At 36.6% G+C, this 18,623-nt stretch overlaps 1 protein-coding gene across 1 annotated transcript in view; it reads left to right on the top strand.

Annotated features, from left to right (window-relative positions):
• The window catches only part of LOC126710125 (uncharacterized), a 94,196-nt gene that overhangs the window by 34,229 nt on the left and 41,344 nt on the right, over window positions 1–18,623 (top strand). The window contains exons 22-33 of the mRNA XM_050410505.1: window positions 3,609–3,770; window positions 3,854–3,928; window positions 4,011–4,523; window positions 4,599–4,946; window positions 5,054–5,185; window positions 11,136–11,249; window positions 11,327–11,511; window positions 11,602–11,710; window positions 13,992–14,135; window positions 14,266–14,604; window positions 15,828–16,478; window positions 16,623–16,814. Coding sequence (XP_050266462.1) covers window positions 3,609–3,770; window positions 3,854–3,928; window positions 4,011–4,523; window positions 4,599–4,946; window positions 5,054–5,185; window positions 11,136–11,249; window positions 11,327–11,511; window positions 11,602–11,710; window positions 13,992–14,135; window positions 14,266–14,604; window positions 15,828–16,478; window positions 16,623–16,814 — 2,964 coding nt within the window. The remainder of the gene's footprint in view (window positions 1–3,608; window positions 3,771–3,853; window positions 3,929–4,010; window positions 4,524–4,598; window positions 4,947–5,053; window positions 5,186–11,135; window positions 11,250–11,326; window positions 11,512–11,601; window positions 11,711–13,991; window positions 14,136–14,265; window positions 14,605–15,827; window positions 16,479–16,622; window positions 16,815–18,623) is intronic.

The following is an 18,623-nucleotide window of genomic DNA, read 5'->3' as shown; positions in this document are numbered from 1 at the left end:
AGACTTTCTCCTCCCAGAAAGGTGCAACACCTCGTGGTGGACCTTTTATCTGAAGATGATCCTGTTTAGTCTGGATTAGTGAAATCTGAAAACTTCCACCATGTGATGACCATTCTTTTTAAAAAAGATGCCTTGACTTGGGGCTTTCTTTAGATATCTAATAATTCAAATAGCAACATTCTAATGTAAGGGTATGTTTGGTACTCTGTAACAGCTCCTGTAATGGAATAGTTATTCATGTGTAATATCAATTCGGTCATTTGGTCGCATCTTTATTACATGGATTAATTATTACATTGAAATAATTATTCTTTAAATTGAAGAATAGCCATTCCTCTTTAAAATGGATGTAATAGCTATTCCTTAGTGCATTTAATAGGTTTTAAAATTAATATATTTCTAAAAATATAAAGTTTCCTTATATATCACATTTTACAAGCTTTCCATATGTAACAACCAAACTTATGAATAGTAATAGTTATTCCATTACAATGTTTTCTATTCCCAGTAATAAAGATTACTATTCCTAATGTAATCTACATTCAGTGTACCAAACATATCCTAAGAGTCTGGGGGCTTCTAGGAATTGACACTAACTGCATATGAGATATTTGACCTTGTGATGGTGAGATAGTTGAGCTTCTCAACCAATCAACGTTATTAGTTAGGATCTGAAATAGGTCTCCTTCTCCTCTCAATAGTGTTTGATTTGGATCGTAACTGTCAATAGGATGAGAACCCAGTAATCCCATCTCCTTGATGATATCAAGTACTTACTTCCTTTGAGATGAATTGATGCCTTGCCTAGAACTTGCAACTTCAATCCCTAAAAATGCATCTAAGTTTGCCAAGATCTTTGGTGTGAAAGTGTTGCAAAGATTGCTTCAATCTGGAGAAGCCTTCCAAGTTATCTCTAGTAATTGCTATATCATCCACATAGGCCACAAGTAGCATGTACCCATCATTAGTGTGTGAGTGGAATACTGAATATGATTTGTTAGCCAATGATGGAGATCAAAATTCATGACAACTTTAGATAATTTTCCAAACCATGCTCTCAGTGACCCCTTGAGACCATATAATGTTTTCTTCAACTTGCAGACACTGCCTCTATATTCCCCCTAGTAACAAGCCCAAGTGGCTGCTCTATAAATACTTTTCTAAGGTCATCGTAGAGAGAGAAATTCTTTACAAGTTTCCAAGTCTAGTTTTGATGTAAAGCGGTCATCTCCAACCAAGATCAGAGGGTGCATCCTAAATAGTTTTAGGAATTGGAATACCAGAAAGTGTGAAAATAAAGCAAGAAAAGAAAGCGGACAACGACTGAGAAGAAATAAAGTTGCTAGTGGGAAAACTTAAAAAAGAAAAAGAAAAAAAAAGTTACTAATGGGATAATTAGTAGCACAAGAATGGCAGCTGGTAGTGACATCTCACTTGGGACATCACATTTCATTCCAGCCCTCAGATCGTTCATTCCTTATATTTGAGTGATATTTGAGTGAGGTGGTCACATTCAGATGGGGAATATTCTGATGAGGTGACAGCTGGTAGGGTCATCTCACTAGGGACACCATATCTTGAATATTCCAAAATCTTCTAGAAGAGTATTATTCATACAGCACAAACTTATAACTTAATGTTATGTCTCTGTGACTCATAACAATATGGAAACTAGGAGGGCTGTAGCTCTCGTAACAATATGGAAATTAGGAGGGCTATAGCTCTTATGTTAATGGTTTTATAGTTTTAACATTCCATGCTTATTTTATTGTAGATAGCACTATATTATCCCAAACATTATTATGATTACTATAATGATCTCAATTACTACTACTATTACTAATGTATTTATTTATAAGTAAAAATTTATTAATCAAGAAATGAAAAAAAAAAAAAAAAAAAAGCAAGCAGTACACGGTTATGGTACTAGCAGTAAAATGAAGTTACAGAAAAGTACAAGAGTCCATAAAACCTATCAAACTAGAGAATGAATGACCACTCATAGTAGCCATCCACTCATATAAAGTGCGCAAAAAAGCTAGCTTCATCACAGTCATAGCTTGTGTTAGAATTGTGTGGTTAAATGATTGAATTTACCATATCCCAATAACATAAGCTTTTAGGACAATTGGTAATTTAACATGCTATTAGAGCGAGAGATCTTGAGTTCGGTCCCCATCTCCTCCACTCTACCTCCCATTTAAATTTCCATGTGTTGGGCCTCAATTATTAAAAGGTAGTTTCGGCCCACACGTAAAGGGGAGTGTTAGAATTGTGTGGTTAAATGATTAAATTTACCATATCCCAATAGCTTAAGCTTTTGGGATAGTCGGTAATTTAATAGGTTGTTCAATGCCTTCATATGTCTGGCAATTCCTTTCACTCCAAATGATCCACATGACAAAAAGAGGGATTTCGTTTGGAAATGAACCCCAAACAAACAAAGAGCTAACACCAAAAGTTCTTTGGCCATAGAGCAATGTAACAGTAGGTGATCAACTGACTCCAAGCCTTGCTTACGCATGCAACGCCATTCCCCTACGATATTGCCTTGTCTTCGTAAATTGTCAATTGTGAGAATCTTCCCTAGAGCAGTAGACCAAACAAAAAACGCTACTCTGAGAGGAGATTTTACCTTCCAAATACCCTTCCAAGGAAAATCAACTACACCCTCTCCATGCAGCATTTCATAGAAGGATTTAACTTCAAAATGCTTGCTTTCTTTTTGTTGGCATCCAACTGATATTATCTTCTGCATCCCATCTAATCTTAATGGAATAAATTAGACTAAGAAATCTGCCATCAACTCCTGCTCCCAATCATGAAGGGCTAGATAGAAGCAGACGTCCCACTGAATCTTATCCACACTCCCAACTCATTAAATCTGCTAAAGCAGAATCCTTCATTCGAGCAAGAGTATACAGCCTAGGTTACATCTCTTTAAGAGTCCTTTCCCTGCACCATCTATCATGCCAATACCGAACATTTGTACCACATCCAACCTCAAAACTAATGAATCAAGAAAACTGATTCCAGGCCCTTCAAATATGTTTCCGAAGGCAAACTCCATGAGAACCAGCAGCAAACTTTGAGCACCAGCTACCACACTCAATGCTACTACAATTAATTAGTACTAATTTTTGATGCATAGAAAGCTTAGGAGTTAATTTTCCCCATATGTCTGTAGAACTGGATGGTACCAGGGTAAAGAATATGGAAAGAGACAACCACCTTCCCTATTCAAACTTTTACTGCCTAAACTGCGGTGAACAGCCATTGTGCTAATATGCCCTTAAACATTTCTGAAGACGTAAGGAAGATAGCCAATTTGGTTTAGTTTGGTTGAGTCTATTAATGATTACTATTTCAAATTACACCTTTGTTATTTCTCCCAAGATAATCTCTAGTAGGCAATAACAGAGAGCACCTGATTCTGTTTTATATTGGCTTTAGGGCTATTGCTAATTGACGTACTTTACACTGCAGTGCTATATAAGGAGTACTGGTGCAAAAAAAAATATTTTTGTTCAAGATCAGTTTCTGCCTTTGACCAGATAATACCTTTTGCTGCAATGAAATTAATAGGGATTTCCCTAACTTTTGTGCAGGGTGCTGCTCCTATCACTACTTTATCGGAAACTTCATCAGACCCAGAGGATTCTGAAGCTGAATATAGTGACAAACTTGATGTAATCGATGTGAATATGGAGAGGCTCTTTGTCACTGGTTTTCTTGATGAACTAAAGGTTTGCTTCAGTTACAGTTACCAGGTAAGCTTAGATTTTTTATTCCCTATGAAGTTACCTTGTGATGGAAGTGCTTAGAGATTTGAGAAATCTGCAAATTTTTTCAGCATGAACAGAGCTTCATGAATGTGCTTCTTGCTGAAGAGAGTCGTCTATTTGAATTTCGGGCAATAGGTGGTCAGGTAACATAGATATAGAACTGAGCATCAATTTATGCATGTTTTTGTGTATTTGCTCTTTTGAGGCTTTTCATTGCAACTACAGGTTGAGCTTTCAATTATAGAGAATGATATGTTCATTGGAACTGTGCTGAAATCTTTGGAGATTGAAGATCTAGTTTCCTGCAATAGAGTGTCTCGTCCTTGTTTCCTGGCGAGGTCAGTCATCCGGAGTGCAGCTTCACATTCATCCTTCTATGATGCTGGGAGTCAGAGCTTTGAAAGCGATAATGTAACTGACAGCACTTATCAAAAAAATGATGCAACTGACAGCAATAATGCATATCCAAGTGAAGGAGATGATAATTTCTATGAGGCACCAGAGAATTTGGTTGATTCTGTTGACTATCCAATGCAGTCACCAAGAAATGAATCCGGATCTGAAATTTTATCATTGAAACCCCCTAGTTTTGACCGTATGGCTGGTCTACTCCCTACGGATGCTCTTCAAACCAAGAGTCAGGAAATTGAATTAACTGATACTTTGGATAGTTTTGTGAAAGCTCAGATAATTATTTATAACCAGAACTCTCCACGATATAATAATATGGATAATCAGGTGGGGTATTTTCTGCATTTAAAATTCTGCCTATAGCCCATTATTTGATTATTTGACTTATTACTTCATATTCAGGTCAAAGTGACCCTGGCTACCCTGTCGTTCTTCTGTCGTCGAAAAACAATTGTTGCCATTATGGAATTTGTTAATGCTATTAACATTAAGGATGAAAGGTTTGAATCATTCAGTGATAGCTCTCCGACAGCCATTATGAAACAGGATGTCTCCAGGGAAGATGTGGTTGATGATAAGTATTCAACGTCATTTGAGGAGCCTGTAGTTAAAGGCTTGCTAGGAAAGGGGAAATCGAGAATCATGTTCAATTTAACATTGCATATGGCGCATGCTCAGATTTTGTTGATGAACGAAGATGAAACTAAGCTAGCCAGTCTCTCACAAGATAATTTGCTGATGGATATTATGGTCTGCTTGATCTTCTCCTAACCTCAAGACTTAAAAATTTGTTTTATCTTTACTTAGTTGTAAACTTTTAATATATAGTGCTTATTGACTGTTTTTTTGGGTTTAAGGTGTTCCCATCATCTTTTAGTATTAAAGCAGCACTGGGAAATCTGAGAATAAGCGATGACAGTCTTCCTAGCAGCCATATGTATTTTTGGGCCTGTGATATGAGAAATCCAGGGGGCAGTTCATTTGTTGAGGTACTCTCTCTCTCTCTTGCACTTGCAGTGTGTGTGTTTGTGTATTTGGGTTTGTTAAAGACTAGAATAAAATAATATAGAGAAGCAGAAGCAAGAAAGGGAGAAGAAAACAAGGAATTTGTGGTTTGGCCAATGGCCTACATCCATAGAATAAAGCCCTAGCGGCTGCATATTTACTGTATACTCAAGTCAACTATTACAATGAACTCTAACATGGTATATATAGAGACTAGAAGCCAGGGTGAGCCCAATATGGGCTTACAACATAACTGGGCCTCTTGGGGCCTTACATCAACTAAATCCAATACTTTAACACTCCCTCTCAAGCTAGAGCATATAGTCATATAGGTCTATCTTGTAACACACAATTGCCAACTTGCTTGAAGAGGCTGAAAACGATGTGAACCAGCCAAAACTTAAGGGAACTGGTCAAAATTGAAGTTGAACAGACCAAAAAATGAGATGAATTGGTTGAAGTTCTTCAATATCAAACAAAACCAAACAGAGGTTTCATAGGGGTTAGGCTGTCCTTATCATGGATAAGGGACAACCAAAACCTATACCCAAACCACCAAAATCCACCAAATAGGCAAACAAGGGATTTCCCTATCTACCTTGACTAACAACCAACACCGGCGGCTCCCGAAGACAGCGGTGACCACTGCGCTGGAAACAGTAACTCTGACGACAACTAACCACCACTTAGAAAACCACCTTGAGACTACTTGAAACTACCTAGAGATCGAGGCAAAGCCACTGTGATCTCTGGTGAGTGACCTCCATGACCGGAAAACCACCGGGAAACGCCGAAACCCACTGAGGAGCACTGGATCTGCCATGAACATGCTGGAAACAACAACCAAATAACAGGAGGGCCACCAAGAAGCGTTGAGACTACAAAAAAGAAAAACTGAAATTTGTCGAGGATGGTCGGAAACCACAACCGATCCGCCGAGAACAACAAAAAATAGGCCAACCACTGATATCTACCAAGCTTGGTTGTGGTTAGATCTGTATCTCAGGCAGATCCATGTATAGAGGTTGGATCTGCAACACCAATGACAACAACAATGAAAGCCACCAGCAACAACCACTGGCGACGGCAACAAGACAACAAGCTGAGAACTGCAACAACCAACAGCAATAGCAGCCAATCTGCCGAGAACAACAACCAACAGCTACAATCACCAACAACAACCAACAATTACCATAATCACACAACAGCAACCAATTAACAACTAACAAGAACAACTAACAAACTTAACTTAGATTTGAAGGTTTTACAAGCAAATAACCACAGACAACCATCGGCTCTGATACTATGTTGAAGGCAAGAATAAAATAATACAGAGAAGTGGAAGCAAGAAAGAGAGAAGAACACAAGGGATTGTGGTTCTGTCAACGGCCTACATCCACGGAATAAAGCCCTAATGGCTACATCTTTACTATATACTTAAGTCAATTATTGTAGTGAATAGCCCTAACATGGTATATATAGAGGCTAGAAGCTAGGGTTAGTCCAATATGAGCTTACAACATAACTGACATTTTTAGGCCATTACATCATCTTAAACCCAATACTTTAACAGGGTTGTTGTGGTAACTATGGATGTATTCAATTATGCATTGACCTTCACATTATCTTTAAAAAAAAAAAAATCCAAAAAGGAAGAAGAATCAACAATAAAAACCTATGAGGACATCTAGTCTAAGGTTGTAAGAAGCTCTATTTGTCTAAGGGTGGTATATATATGACATTGCTTAAGGGTACGTTATCTAGTCTTCCTACTTATTTTTTATCGCTTTTTACCATTCCTATTCATGTGGCTAACAAAATTGAGAAGTTGCAAAGGGACCTTCTGTGGGGTGATTCCAAGTCACATTTGGTAAGATGGGATAAGGTGTGTGCGCCTTTGGCAAATGGTGGATTAGGAATAAGGAAATTGACTACCTTCAATTAACCTTACTAGGGAAATGGCTATGGCGTTTTGGGGTTGAGGAGACATGGCTTTTGAGGAGGGTGGTAGGTTTGAAGTTTGGGGAAAAGTGGGGGGGGGGGGGTTGTGAACTTCTTAGTTGGGTTGGGATGTACATGGGTGTGGTTTATGGAGAGGCATCCGTATGGGTCTGGAGACTTCTAGCAAAAATACTTGATTTGAGATTAGGGTGGGGAATAGGGTGAAATTCTAGCAAGATTGCTGTTGTGGGGATCAACCTCTTCAATTGAAGTTCCTGTTTTTGTATGAGATTTCCATTAATAGAGAGGCTTCAGTAGAATTTTCCTTGACAAGGCAGGGGTGGGGGAGAGGAGTTTGGATGTACGTTTCACTTGGGAATTTAGAGGCAGATTTCCTTCATATTTTGGAATCCAATAGACCTTCAATGGAAAATGGGGACCGTATGAGATGGAAGTTAAAGAAAAATGGGGATTTTGACATCCATTCGTTTTATAATGAGTTGCGAGGTTGCTTCTCTATCAGTCTTTCCTTGGAAAGTTAAGGCCCCTCGGCGTTTCTTTTTTTGTTTAGACTACAGCTTGGGATAAGATTCTCATTAGTGATAATATGACTTCTAAGTTGGGTTGGGGTGTACATGGGTGTGGTTTATGGAGAGGAATCCACATGGGTTGGGAGACTTTTAGCAAAAATACTCGATTTGAGATTGGGGTGGGGAATAGAGTGAAATTTTGGCAAGATTGGTGGTGTGGGGATCAACCTCTTCAATTGACCTTCCCGGTTTTTGTACGAGATTTCCGTTAATAGAGGATTCCGTAGACCATCCCTTGACAAGGTAAGGGGTGGGGGAGGGGAGAATTTTGGATGTATTTTTCACTTGGGATTTGAATGATTAGGAGTTGGATTTAGAGGTGGGTTTCCTTCATATTTTGGAATCCAATAACCATCAACGGAAAATGGGGACCGTATGAGATGGAAGTTAAAGAAAAATGGGGATTTTGACATTCGTTCGTTTTATAATGAGTTGCGAGGTTGCTTCTCTGTCACTCTTTCCTTGGAAAGGTATTGGGAAAGTTAAGGCCCCTCAACGTGTCTTTTTTTTTGTTTGGACAGCAACTTGGGATAAGATTTTCATGAGTGATAATATGACTTCTAAGTTGGGTTGGGGTGTACATGAGTGTGGTTTATGGAGAGGCATCCATATAGGTTGGGAGACTTTTAGCAAAAATACTCGGTTTGAGATTGGGGTGGGGAATAGAGTGAAATTTTGGCAAGATTGGCTGTGGGGATCAACCTCTTCAATTGACCTTCTCGGTTTTGTACGAGATTTCCGTTAACAGAGAGGCTTCAGTAGACTTTTCCTTGACAAGGTAGGGGGTGGGGGAGAGAGGATTTTGGAAGTACGTTTCACTCGGGATTTGAATGATTGGGAGTTGGATTTAGAGGTGGATTTCCTTCGTATTTTGGAATCCAATACACCTTCAACGGAAAATGGGGACCGTTTGAGGTGGAAGTTAAAGAAAAATGGGGATTTTGACATCCGTTCATTTTATTATGAGTTGGGAGGTTGCTTCTCTATCAGTCTTTCTTTTGAAAGGTATTTGGAAAGTTAAGGCCCCTTAGTGTGTCTCTTTTTTGTTTGGACTGTAGCTTGGGAAAAGATTCTCATGAGTGATAACATGAGAAGTATGGGTTTTGATTTTGTTGATTAGTGTGTAATGTGTAGCTGTTGTGGAGAGACTGCGGATCATTTGCTGCTTCACTCTAAGAAGGCTCATCGGTTGTGGAGCTTTGTTTTTAGTTCTTTTGGGGTTTCTTGGGTTTTACCAAGAACGGTTTTAGATGTTCTCTTTGGTTGGAAAAGCTCTTGTCAAACATTTGAAATTTAGTTCCTTTGTGCTTAATTTGGTGTATATGGAGGAAGCGTAACCGGCAGACATTTGAGGACTTGGACAGTTTAGGAGACCGGCAACTTGTTTCTTTTAGTGGTTCTCTATTTGATTGGTCTCGGGCTTGGGGACTCACATCTAGTGACTCCCTCCCTTTGTTCCTTTGTTCTCTCCTCTTTTGTAATTAATTTTCTTCTTTGTTCTTTCTTCGTTCTTCCTTGTAATATTTGACTGCTTTGTGCTTCTTTTGCTTAAAGTAGCTTTTTCTATATATATCTTTCTTATTTCTTAAAAAAAGAAAAAAAGAAGAAGAAGAAACCTATGAGGATAACTGTCCATGAATCCTGGACTTTAGCTTATGCATTTAAAGTTCCTTTCCTCAAAAAGCGCTTCGTTCTTTCTCTCTTTTATTTTAAAATAATTCATTATCAGGTTTTTTTTTTTTTTTTCCCCTTCCATCATTAGAAATCTTGTGCTTTCTATTAATTTTATCTAGTGTAGTGAGCTGTTTCAATGGTGAGGATATTCGATGGTAGTGGATATATCAGTAAACTAGTCTTTGTTCACATTTTTTCTTCCCATGAATGCCTTTTCTAAGACATTAAGTTGTTTGTCTAGTTAATGCACTATGAGGTTTTGTTGTTCACAGTTTTTCTTCCCATGAATGGCTTTTCTAAAACATTAAGTTGTCTAGTTAATGCACTATGAAGTACTGGGATTATGCCAATATTAATTTCAATTGCATTATGGGAGTACTAACATATGGGCATGGATACACAAACAAGTTTGATGTAAAATTTCAATTTTCCATGATCTGTTGGAGTCTCAAACAATGCTTTTTATTTATTTATTATGGTGTCCTGCACGATAGCTCTTGAAACCAACATATTAGGGACTATCTTTAATCTTTAAAATCTTCTCATGTGCCAATGAATATTTATTTTCTGTAAACTTTCACTAAAGCCATACCTAGGTAAATCAGAATTATGAAATTGCTTTCCAAACATTATATACCACATTATCTAATACTTAGATTTTCCATGTTGAATCCCTCCCAAAACGGATCAATAAAGGATTCAAAGGAAACAACGTGATGGGAAACATCACTTGCGGCCCCCTTTGAAGATTTATAAGAGGCAAGAGGAGGTTAGTTTTGGTGCCCAAGCATTAATTTGGGATGTTCTAGATGATGGAGAGCTTTCTTGAGAGATTGCATAGCTAATCAAAGTTGAATTGAGTCTTGTTTGTTGTTATTTTCTGCTGATTCAGTTTTAATTAAGCTTTACTAATATATAGGTAATCTGATAATTTCTATATTTTTTGGAATGAGCTGTACCAGAGGCCCATGGTCTTATTATTATTATTTGTTTTGTATCCTTTTTCCTATTTGTTTTAGAAGTTCTTAATTACTTTTCTTTAATATTTAGGAGTCCTAGTTTTTCTAGGAAAGGGATTGGCAATAGCGTATATTAAAGCTTTTATGTAGACAATAGCTTTGATGGAGAGATTGAATCTGGTGAGATTCCAGCAGCTTCTTAAGCTTTGAGGAGGTGATTGTGACGCAGGACAAAGGCCTTAATGGGCTTTTAGAACAATTTTGATGTAGGATCTTTAGAAATTTAGCTTTACGTTAGGATTTCTTATGAGAGTTTTAAGGTTTTCTTGGATAGGTTTTGATGTTTAAGGTTTTAGGTAAGGTTAAGTCATAAAAAAGTGTATCCGATTGAATTTGATGGCTGTTTAGTGTCAACAAAATGAGTAGAACAACAGTGAAAATGACAACCAACTCTCTAATTGCTTTACCTTAAACCTTGAAGCCTTTTCTTCTCTTCCTCTCTTCTCTGCTAGTGCTGGCATGATTTTGAGATATAATTACCTCTGTGTTGAAGCCTTGTAGGGGAATGACATTATTTGGCTTTCACAGATTTTGGCAAATCATGTGAACAATGTGCCTAATGCCTATGGACAAATTTAGCTCATATATTCTCTCATGTGAACAATCTTTTTCCCCTATTCCTTATTACTCTGATATTTTGTCTAATGTGTTATGTGCTTTTGTTTGGCTATCATGGGTTGTATTACAAATATTTACTCATGATCATGCAGTTGGTTTTTACTTCATACAGCGCTGATGATGAAGACTATAAAGGTTATGAGTACAGCCTTTTTGGACATCTTTCTGAAGTACGAATTGTTTACTTGAATCGATTTATTCAGGAGGTAATCTACTTCTAGAATCATTTATCATGTACTCAAATTCTATCCAACTTCTCATATATCTTTAAAATGACATTTAGGTGGTTAGTTATTTTATGGGTCTTGTTCCCAACAATTCAAAACCTGTTGTCAAGTTAAAGGATCAAGTGACAAATTCAGAGAAGTTGCTTACAGCTAGTGAAATTGAAGGATCACCTGCAGTAAAATTGGACCTTTCTCTTACAAAGCCTATAATATTAATGCCGCAGAGGACAGACAGCCTTGAGTATGTGTATCTTGGCCCTATACTAATTAATGCATTCTAGTGGTAGTGATATGACACATAGTCTAACTGTTTGAGTTCTCTATTTTACAGCTACTTGAAGCTTGACATTGTTCACATAACTGTCCAGAACACATTCCGATGGTTTTGTGGACATAAAAGTGAAATGAATGCTGTGCATTTGGACATATTAACAGTTCAGGTGAGGTTTATTGCATATATTTTGATTGAGTGAGTGGTTTCAATAAAAAGGGGTCACAAATGTAGTGGCAGGGTCTGGATGTTCCCTTAGTGGGTTTGATGCAGCCAGAACAAGGCTGCAAGATTGAAAGGTTTGTTGTAAAACTGCAGATAGAGTGGACAGTTAGTAGGTTAGGCCCAACAAGTGGGATTTTAAATGGGAGATAGAGTGGAGGAGACAAAGATCGAACTCATGACTTCCTGATACCATGTTAAATTACTGATTGTCCCAAAAGTTTAAGTTATTGGGATATGGTAAATTTAATCATTTAACCACCTGCTTCTAACACCGTGAAATACAATTTGCAAAACAAAAATTAACAAGCAATGCTAATACCTCCAAAATAACTTCTTATAAATTTCTAGACATCAAAATCTTCAATTTGTTCAAAGAACTTAGTTGGCATTTCATGCTTACATCTGGGTGTAATCTCTAAATAAATAAATAAAAGAAAATAGAAACCTTGATTAATATTGTATTCTACAAAGAGGTTTCTATCTCAATCAATAATAAGATAATAAACTTCAACACTATAATAGACTATATTTCAATCAACCTCAATATAATAACTGATTACGAAAATAGTAAATTATTTAAGTATAATATTAAATAAAAACAAAACCTAACTTAAAATCTAGGATTTAAATAATTTGTTACTCAGCTACACAATTATAAAATTGAATCTCAAAATTTTTATAAATCATATTTTTCTTCATTTTTTTCTTTTTCTTGCTGGTTACTTAGTACACTGTCTGTGTGCTTTGGTTCCTTGTATAATTTTCATTTTTCTTAGATGAAGCATTATTTACTTATCAAAAAAGAAAAAAAAAATCCCAATCCTGAACCTGCCTCATGAATCCCCTCCATATAATCACACGCTATTGTAGTTTTTTTTTTTTGGTAATCTCAAACAACTCTATAAATGAATCATTTAATGCCTCATCCATGCACTATACATCAAACTAGTGCTGCTCTTTTATTTCATCCCCAATTCTAAATTTAACATATGTAGGAAAAAAAAGAAAAATTCCGCATCCTATTTCAGTCCCCTTCCAGATTACAACCCCATGTGAGCAATGGACTGAGCTCAAGGTAACCTCCTTCCTGCTCCCCATATTTCATCACTGCCAAGTGTTTCCACAAGTGATCTGCCTTATGAATAAAGCCTGGAATAATTTTCCTAGCAAAGCGAAGTTAAAGGTAAATAACTTCCTAATACTCAAGCCTCTTGCACACAGTGGAGAACACACCAACTTGCAAATTCACCAAATGAAATCTCCTATCCTCTCCCTTGCCATCCCAAAGGAAATCCTATTGCAATCTCTTCAGCCTGTTTGCCACCATTACTGGCATAGTGAATAGGGACATGAAAATAAGTAGGTAAGTTCAACAAAGTGCTACTTTGAGTGAGTTTTCCCGCTTCTGAGAGACATTTTCTTCCACCTAGCTTACTTATTTTCAGTCTTTCCATTATACAATTCCACGAGGATTCAACTTAGACTCCAATGGTAAGCCCAAGTCGCGGGTAGGAAAAGTTGCACGTGGCTTAATGAAAGCTCTTTAAGCCCCCACCTTTTGTTTGGTGATCATACGACATTGAAATCTTCTGCTAAATACCACGTCCACCTCCCATCTCCCTTGACTGTTTTAAGTCCTCTCATATTCTCACCCTTTCCAAACCAGATCAGCAGACATCAACAAGTCTTAGCACAACGTTTGATGTTACACGGATCAAATAGAGGAACCAAGAAGATAAAAGGAGCTAGAGTTTGCAAACCCTATCTTAGCACACTGTTTGATTTTAGATAGATCAAATAAAGGAAGCAAGAAGATAAAAGGAGCTAGAGTCTAGAGTTAGTAAACCCTACGGTATCACCTTGTGGTTAAAGAAGGGCCATAAGAGCTGCCATTAATTAAAATAACTTCTTAACCTAAAACTCCTGAGCCGATTAGCTTGAGTGGTACCACTGCCTCTCCCCCATGGGAAGAGTGGGGCTTCAAATCCCGGGGGCTGTAGTCCCCTTAAAACTTTCTTTTGGGGGGGGGGGGGGGGGGGGTTACTTCTCGAAGTATATGGCACCAATTCAGAACTTCTAGTCCTCAACATCAAGTTAAGGAAGTAAATCAAGGAAGATTTCAAGCATTTTGGGTGTTCAAAGTAAAAATGATATCAAAATTGATCTCATGTCTCAGTTGTTGCATCGCTATTTTGTTGCCTTTTGACCTTGTTTCTTGTGGATAGGTTGAGGACATCAATTTAAATGTTGGTACGGGAACAGAACTAGGTGAAAGCATAATTCAAGATGTGAAGGGCATTTCTGTTGTCATCCAAAGGTCACTCCGTGATTTGTTGCATCAAGTACCAAGTACTGAAGTTGCAATCAAGGTAATAAATATCATGGTTATTGGGCTGATCTTTCAAGAGCTTATTGTTGTTTACTTTGTTAATTTAAGATGGTTACAGTTCATGTAAGGACTTAATATCTACCTTTATATTCGACATTATGCTTTTTCAGATAGAGGAATTGAAAGCAGCTCTTTCTAGTGGGGATTACCAGATTATCACTGAATGTGCACTCAGTAATATTTCAGAGACGCCACGTGTTGTGCCTCCACTGAAACATGATTCTCCGACATATTCAGTTGATGCTGTAGAAACCATTGTTCCACAGGATACAACTGGTGTTGTATCTGAAACTGTAGAAACCATTGTTCCACAAGATACAGCTGGTGTTGCATCTGAAGCTGCAAATGGGGAAGCCTGGATTGTGATAAAAGTGTCAGTTGTTATAAATCTGGTGGAATTGAGCTTATATGCAGGGTCAGCTAGAGATGCATCCCTAGCTATTGTGCAGGTATTTTATTCATTAATTTGTAAATCTACTCTTAGCATTCCATAATAATATTGTAATTTTTTGTTGTTGATATTTTGAAGTTTTTTTATTGTAAATTCTATCCCATGAATGGTTTAAAAAACTCGTCCCAATATGTTAAATAAGCCAGTATATGAATATAATTGATGGGAAATCAGTTGTAAACAATTTGATCAATATTGGCCTTTCACCCAATATTTAAACCTTTTCAGATCCATTTACTCCATCCTTCGGCTGTTTTCTTCCTGAACCATATTAACTAAAAACATGACCTTCATCCTCTGATGCAGTTCATTTTTAAAGCTAGTTGTATGCAATAGCCTAACAGTTAGTTAGAGATGTTTGTTAAGCTTTGGCCAATCACATGGCAGCCACATGGTAGGTTCTTGTAACTAACTTTCTAGCCAATCAGCAGCTTGCTTATGTATCTATAAATAAGCAAGGCTGCCCTCATTGTAACTAGTTGAATTTGAATCTAAGAAATCTCTACCTATGAGGTATTATTCCTAGAATGTGTCTCTTGAAGAGCTAGTTCATTCTTTCTTTTCTCTAAGCTACTTAGCTTTCTAAAACATGTTTCCTTTTCACCATTTTTCCTCCATCATCCTCATCTTTTGCCTTCCTTTATTCAGTGGACATAAGTTTTGAGGTGTGGTCTTCTTTTCTGTGTGGACTTGGCTCAGCTCCACACAGTTTAACTTCATTTTAATCTGGTGAAGTTTCTCTTGGTAAATACTGACCCACCAATGGACTAAAGCTACTATTCAGAAATTGTTTAGTAAATTTGGACACGAAGCCACTGTTTTGAATGGAAAATCAGTAAACAGTGAAACCATTATATTCGTCTCATCATAAAATATTGAGTTTTCACATGACCTCTACATGAGGTGCTCTTATATCCATAGCTGTATCTTCTCTTCTGACCAAGTCATAATCAGATTAAGAAGTTGATGCTTCCTTGGCTTGTGGAACATGCATTAGCATAATGTCGTTCCTATAAGTGATCTCCATCTAGGATTGGAAAAAGTTCTCTGTGCATGATAAACTACCACTTATGTGTGTGTTTTTCATCCTTTTTCCTCTGTGTGTGTGTATCTTCCTTTTTTAAGTTGTTTTAAATCAGGATGTTCATTACATTTTAAAGTTTTCATTTATTTCATCACAGTGATTGTATATAACATTTTTTGGTTTCATTTCTTCTGCAGATTAGTGATGCTTGGTTACTCTACAAGTCTAACACACTAGGAGAAGGTTTTCTTTCAGCAACACTAAAGGGTTTCACAGTGATTGATGATCGTGAGGGGACTGAACAAGAGTTTAAGCTGGCGATAGGAAAACCTGAGAACATTGGTCCTAGCCCGCTTGATACTGTGACTTACGATGAAAACCAGCATGTACTTGATGCAAATGAATTTAGAGAGAATGATATAAAACCACTTCCTACAATGCTTATTCTTGATGCAAGGTTTAGCAAGCTGTCAACATATGTTTCTTTGTGTGTCCAAAGGCCACAAATGCTTGTTGCACTTGATTTTTTGCTGGCTGTAGTGGAGTTTTTTGTCCCATCAGTAGGTAACATGCTGTCAGATGAAGAAGAAAAGAACTCTTTACATGTAATTGATGCAATCATTCTGGATCAGTCAACTTACAGGCAACCATCTGCTGAAGTAACTCTCTCTCCTCAAAGACCTTTAATTGTTGATGATGAAAGATTTACTCACTTCATTTATGATGGCAATGGTGGAGTATTGTCATTGAGCGATAGACACGGATTGAATCTCTCATCATCTAGTACAGAGGCTATCATATATGTGGGAAGTGGGAAAAAATTGCAATTCAAAAATGTAGTGATCAAGGTATTACACATTACCTAAATGCTGCTTTAGTTTACTTTCAATTTAAATATATAAGTATAACACTTGCTTCTTTAAAAAAAAAGTATAAAATAGAAAACAGATACTTTCCCAGAACTTTAACTGCTTTTCATTTTGTTTGTGAAGAATGGCCGGTACTTGGATTCTTGTATATTTCTAGGAGCCAACAGTAGCTATTCTGCTTCAAAGGATGATCAGGTCTACTTGGATGAAGAGAATGAAGTTCCTCACACTAGCTCTTCAAGAGAAAGTATTAATGATGTACCTTCTCAAGATACGATGGCTGACAGATCGACAGAGTTTATCATTGAATTGCAGGTCCAGTATCTCATAATTCCGTATTACTCTGAATTCATCATAATTTTTTCTACTTGATTCAAAGGTCGGTTAGAGTTCTTAATTGTAGTTATGACTTGGTCGTAATAATTACCTTGAAGATAAATATGTTAGTGAACTCTTTATAACGAGTGCACTAAAATTTCTGTCCATGTCTAACATGGCAAAGAGGCCAAAAAAGAGAGAACTGGGATAAGTTTTTTTTTGTTCATAAGTTGTAAAATTCATCAAAAAAGTGCAAAACAGATGCAACCCTATGTACCAGGAAGCATACAAAGGAAGTTTAAAAAATAAAAAAGAAGTGTATATTATCAACGCATTAGACTAGGCAAGCCAAAGAGAATGTACAGCTACTTCAAAGTAGAGTATAAATTTGAAGACAAACTCCACTAATATAATCAAACGCATTAGGCTTTGCTTGGATGAGCTCATTTTCACCTCAAAAGAGTACAACCTTTTAAAGTATCACCTTATGCAAGGTACAGTTGTACTTTTAATAGTAAAAGCTTTATTTTTTATCTATTATAAAAGAGCATTTAAATTCTATATTAAACAATATATAATATAGAGGATCTAATTATATTTATTCATGTAATGAATCTAATTTAATGTAATTATTAATATAATGATAATGAATGTATCATTGAATTGAATGCGCAACCCCTGGATTTCTCTCACATATTCTTTTTTCTGATCAAGAGATTCATAACTAGAAAGTTTTTCTGGCCCTTTGTGAATCAGGGCTAAAATTCCCGAAATCAGAAATGCCAAAATAGGAATAGCACTTGCTATTATTAGAAATGCCCAAAAAATATCATATTCATAAAGTAGAAACATAGACAGACTCCTTGCATGCGGAAAGTATGCTAGATTAATTGATTGGAATTGGAATGAATTGTCAGGTCATCCATAACTCTTTAGTTAAAACAAAAATTCATTTTGATCTTGTGTCTACCATTTCACCACCAATGCATCTTGAAGGTGACTTGTATTCCATGAATATGATATCTATGTAGTGTGATATCTAACTCACTTCCTTTTTTCTTTGTGAGTTTCGCGAATATCCCCATTCATAGGTCTGAGATCCACATTTATAAATTGAAAGGTCCGAACGATCAACTTTGCAATCATTTGTTAGAATCAATAGGTCTTCAAATCCTGCATTTGAAAAGGGGATATAATTCACATGGATATAGTAAGTCTTGCTTGGGCTTCTTTAATGGTAGTCTTTACATTTTCTCTTTCACTCATATTATGGGGGTAGAAGTGGACTCTAGAGGTACTACTAATTGAGTGGAGGAATCAAACTCAACCCACATCAATTGTTTTATAGCAAATCAATTTTTATTTTACTTTATTTGTTTTTGGTTTCCACCTCTTTTTTTTTTTTTTTTACTGTTCAAAGAGAAAATGGTTATGTTATTAAGTGGATATAGACTTTCTATGGGAAACAACATAGACATAGTGGTTGTCCAACTAAATAATCCACATAATAAAATATTGTCTTGGGCAAGTCACATATTGCTCGTTACTGCTTATTTTACCATTTTTTGTATTATTTTAGAAATTTGATTTATGCACACAACTTTGAAAGTCATGATGATATTACTGAGGAACGTCTATCATATATTTTTCTTCTCATTTCGGGCAATTAGCAATATTTTTTCTGTGGACTTCAGAAATCTATCTCATGTAGCTTGAGAAGGAAATTTTGATTACACAATAAAAATAAGCTCATCTAAACACACTAGGAAATGTAAATTCATTAATTCCCCTCAAAGCAGTAATAAT

The sequence above is a fragment of the Quercus robur genome, chromosome 12 (genome assembly GCF_932294415.1).
Source record: "Quercus robur chromosome 12, dhQueRobu3.1, whole genome shotgun sequence".
In the NCBI taxonomy this organism is placed as follows: Eukaryota; Viridiplantae; Streptophyta; class Magnoliopsida; order Fagales; family Fagaceae; genus Quercus; species Quercus robur.
The sequence above is the reverse complement of the archived record's forward strand: the minus strand, read 5'-3'. Positions and strand labels throughout refer to the sequence as shown.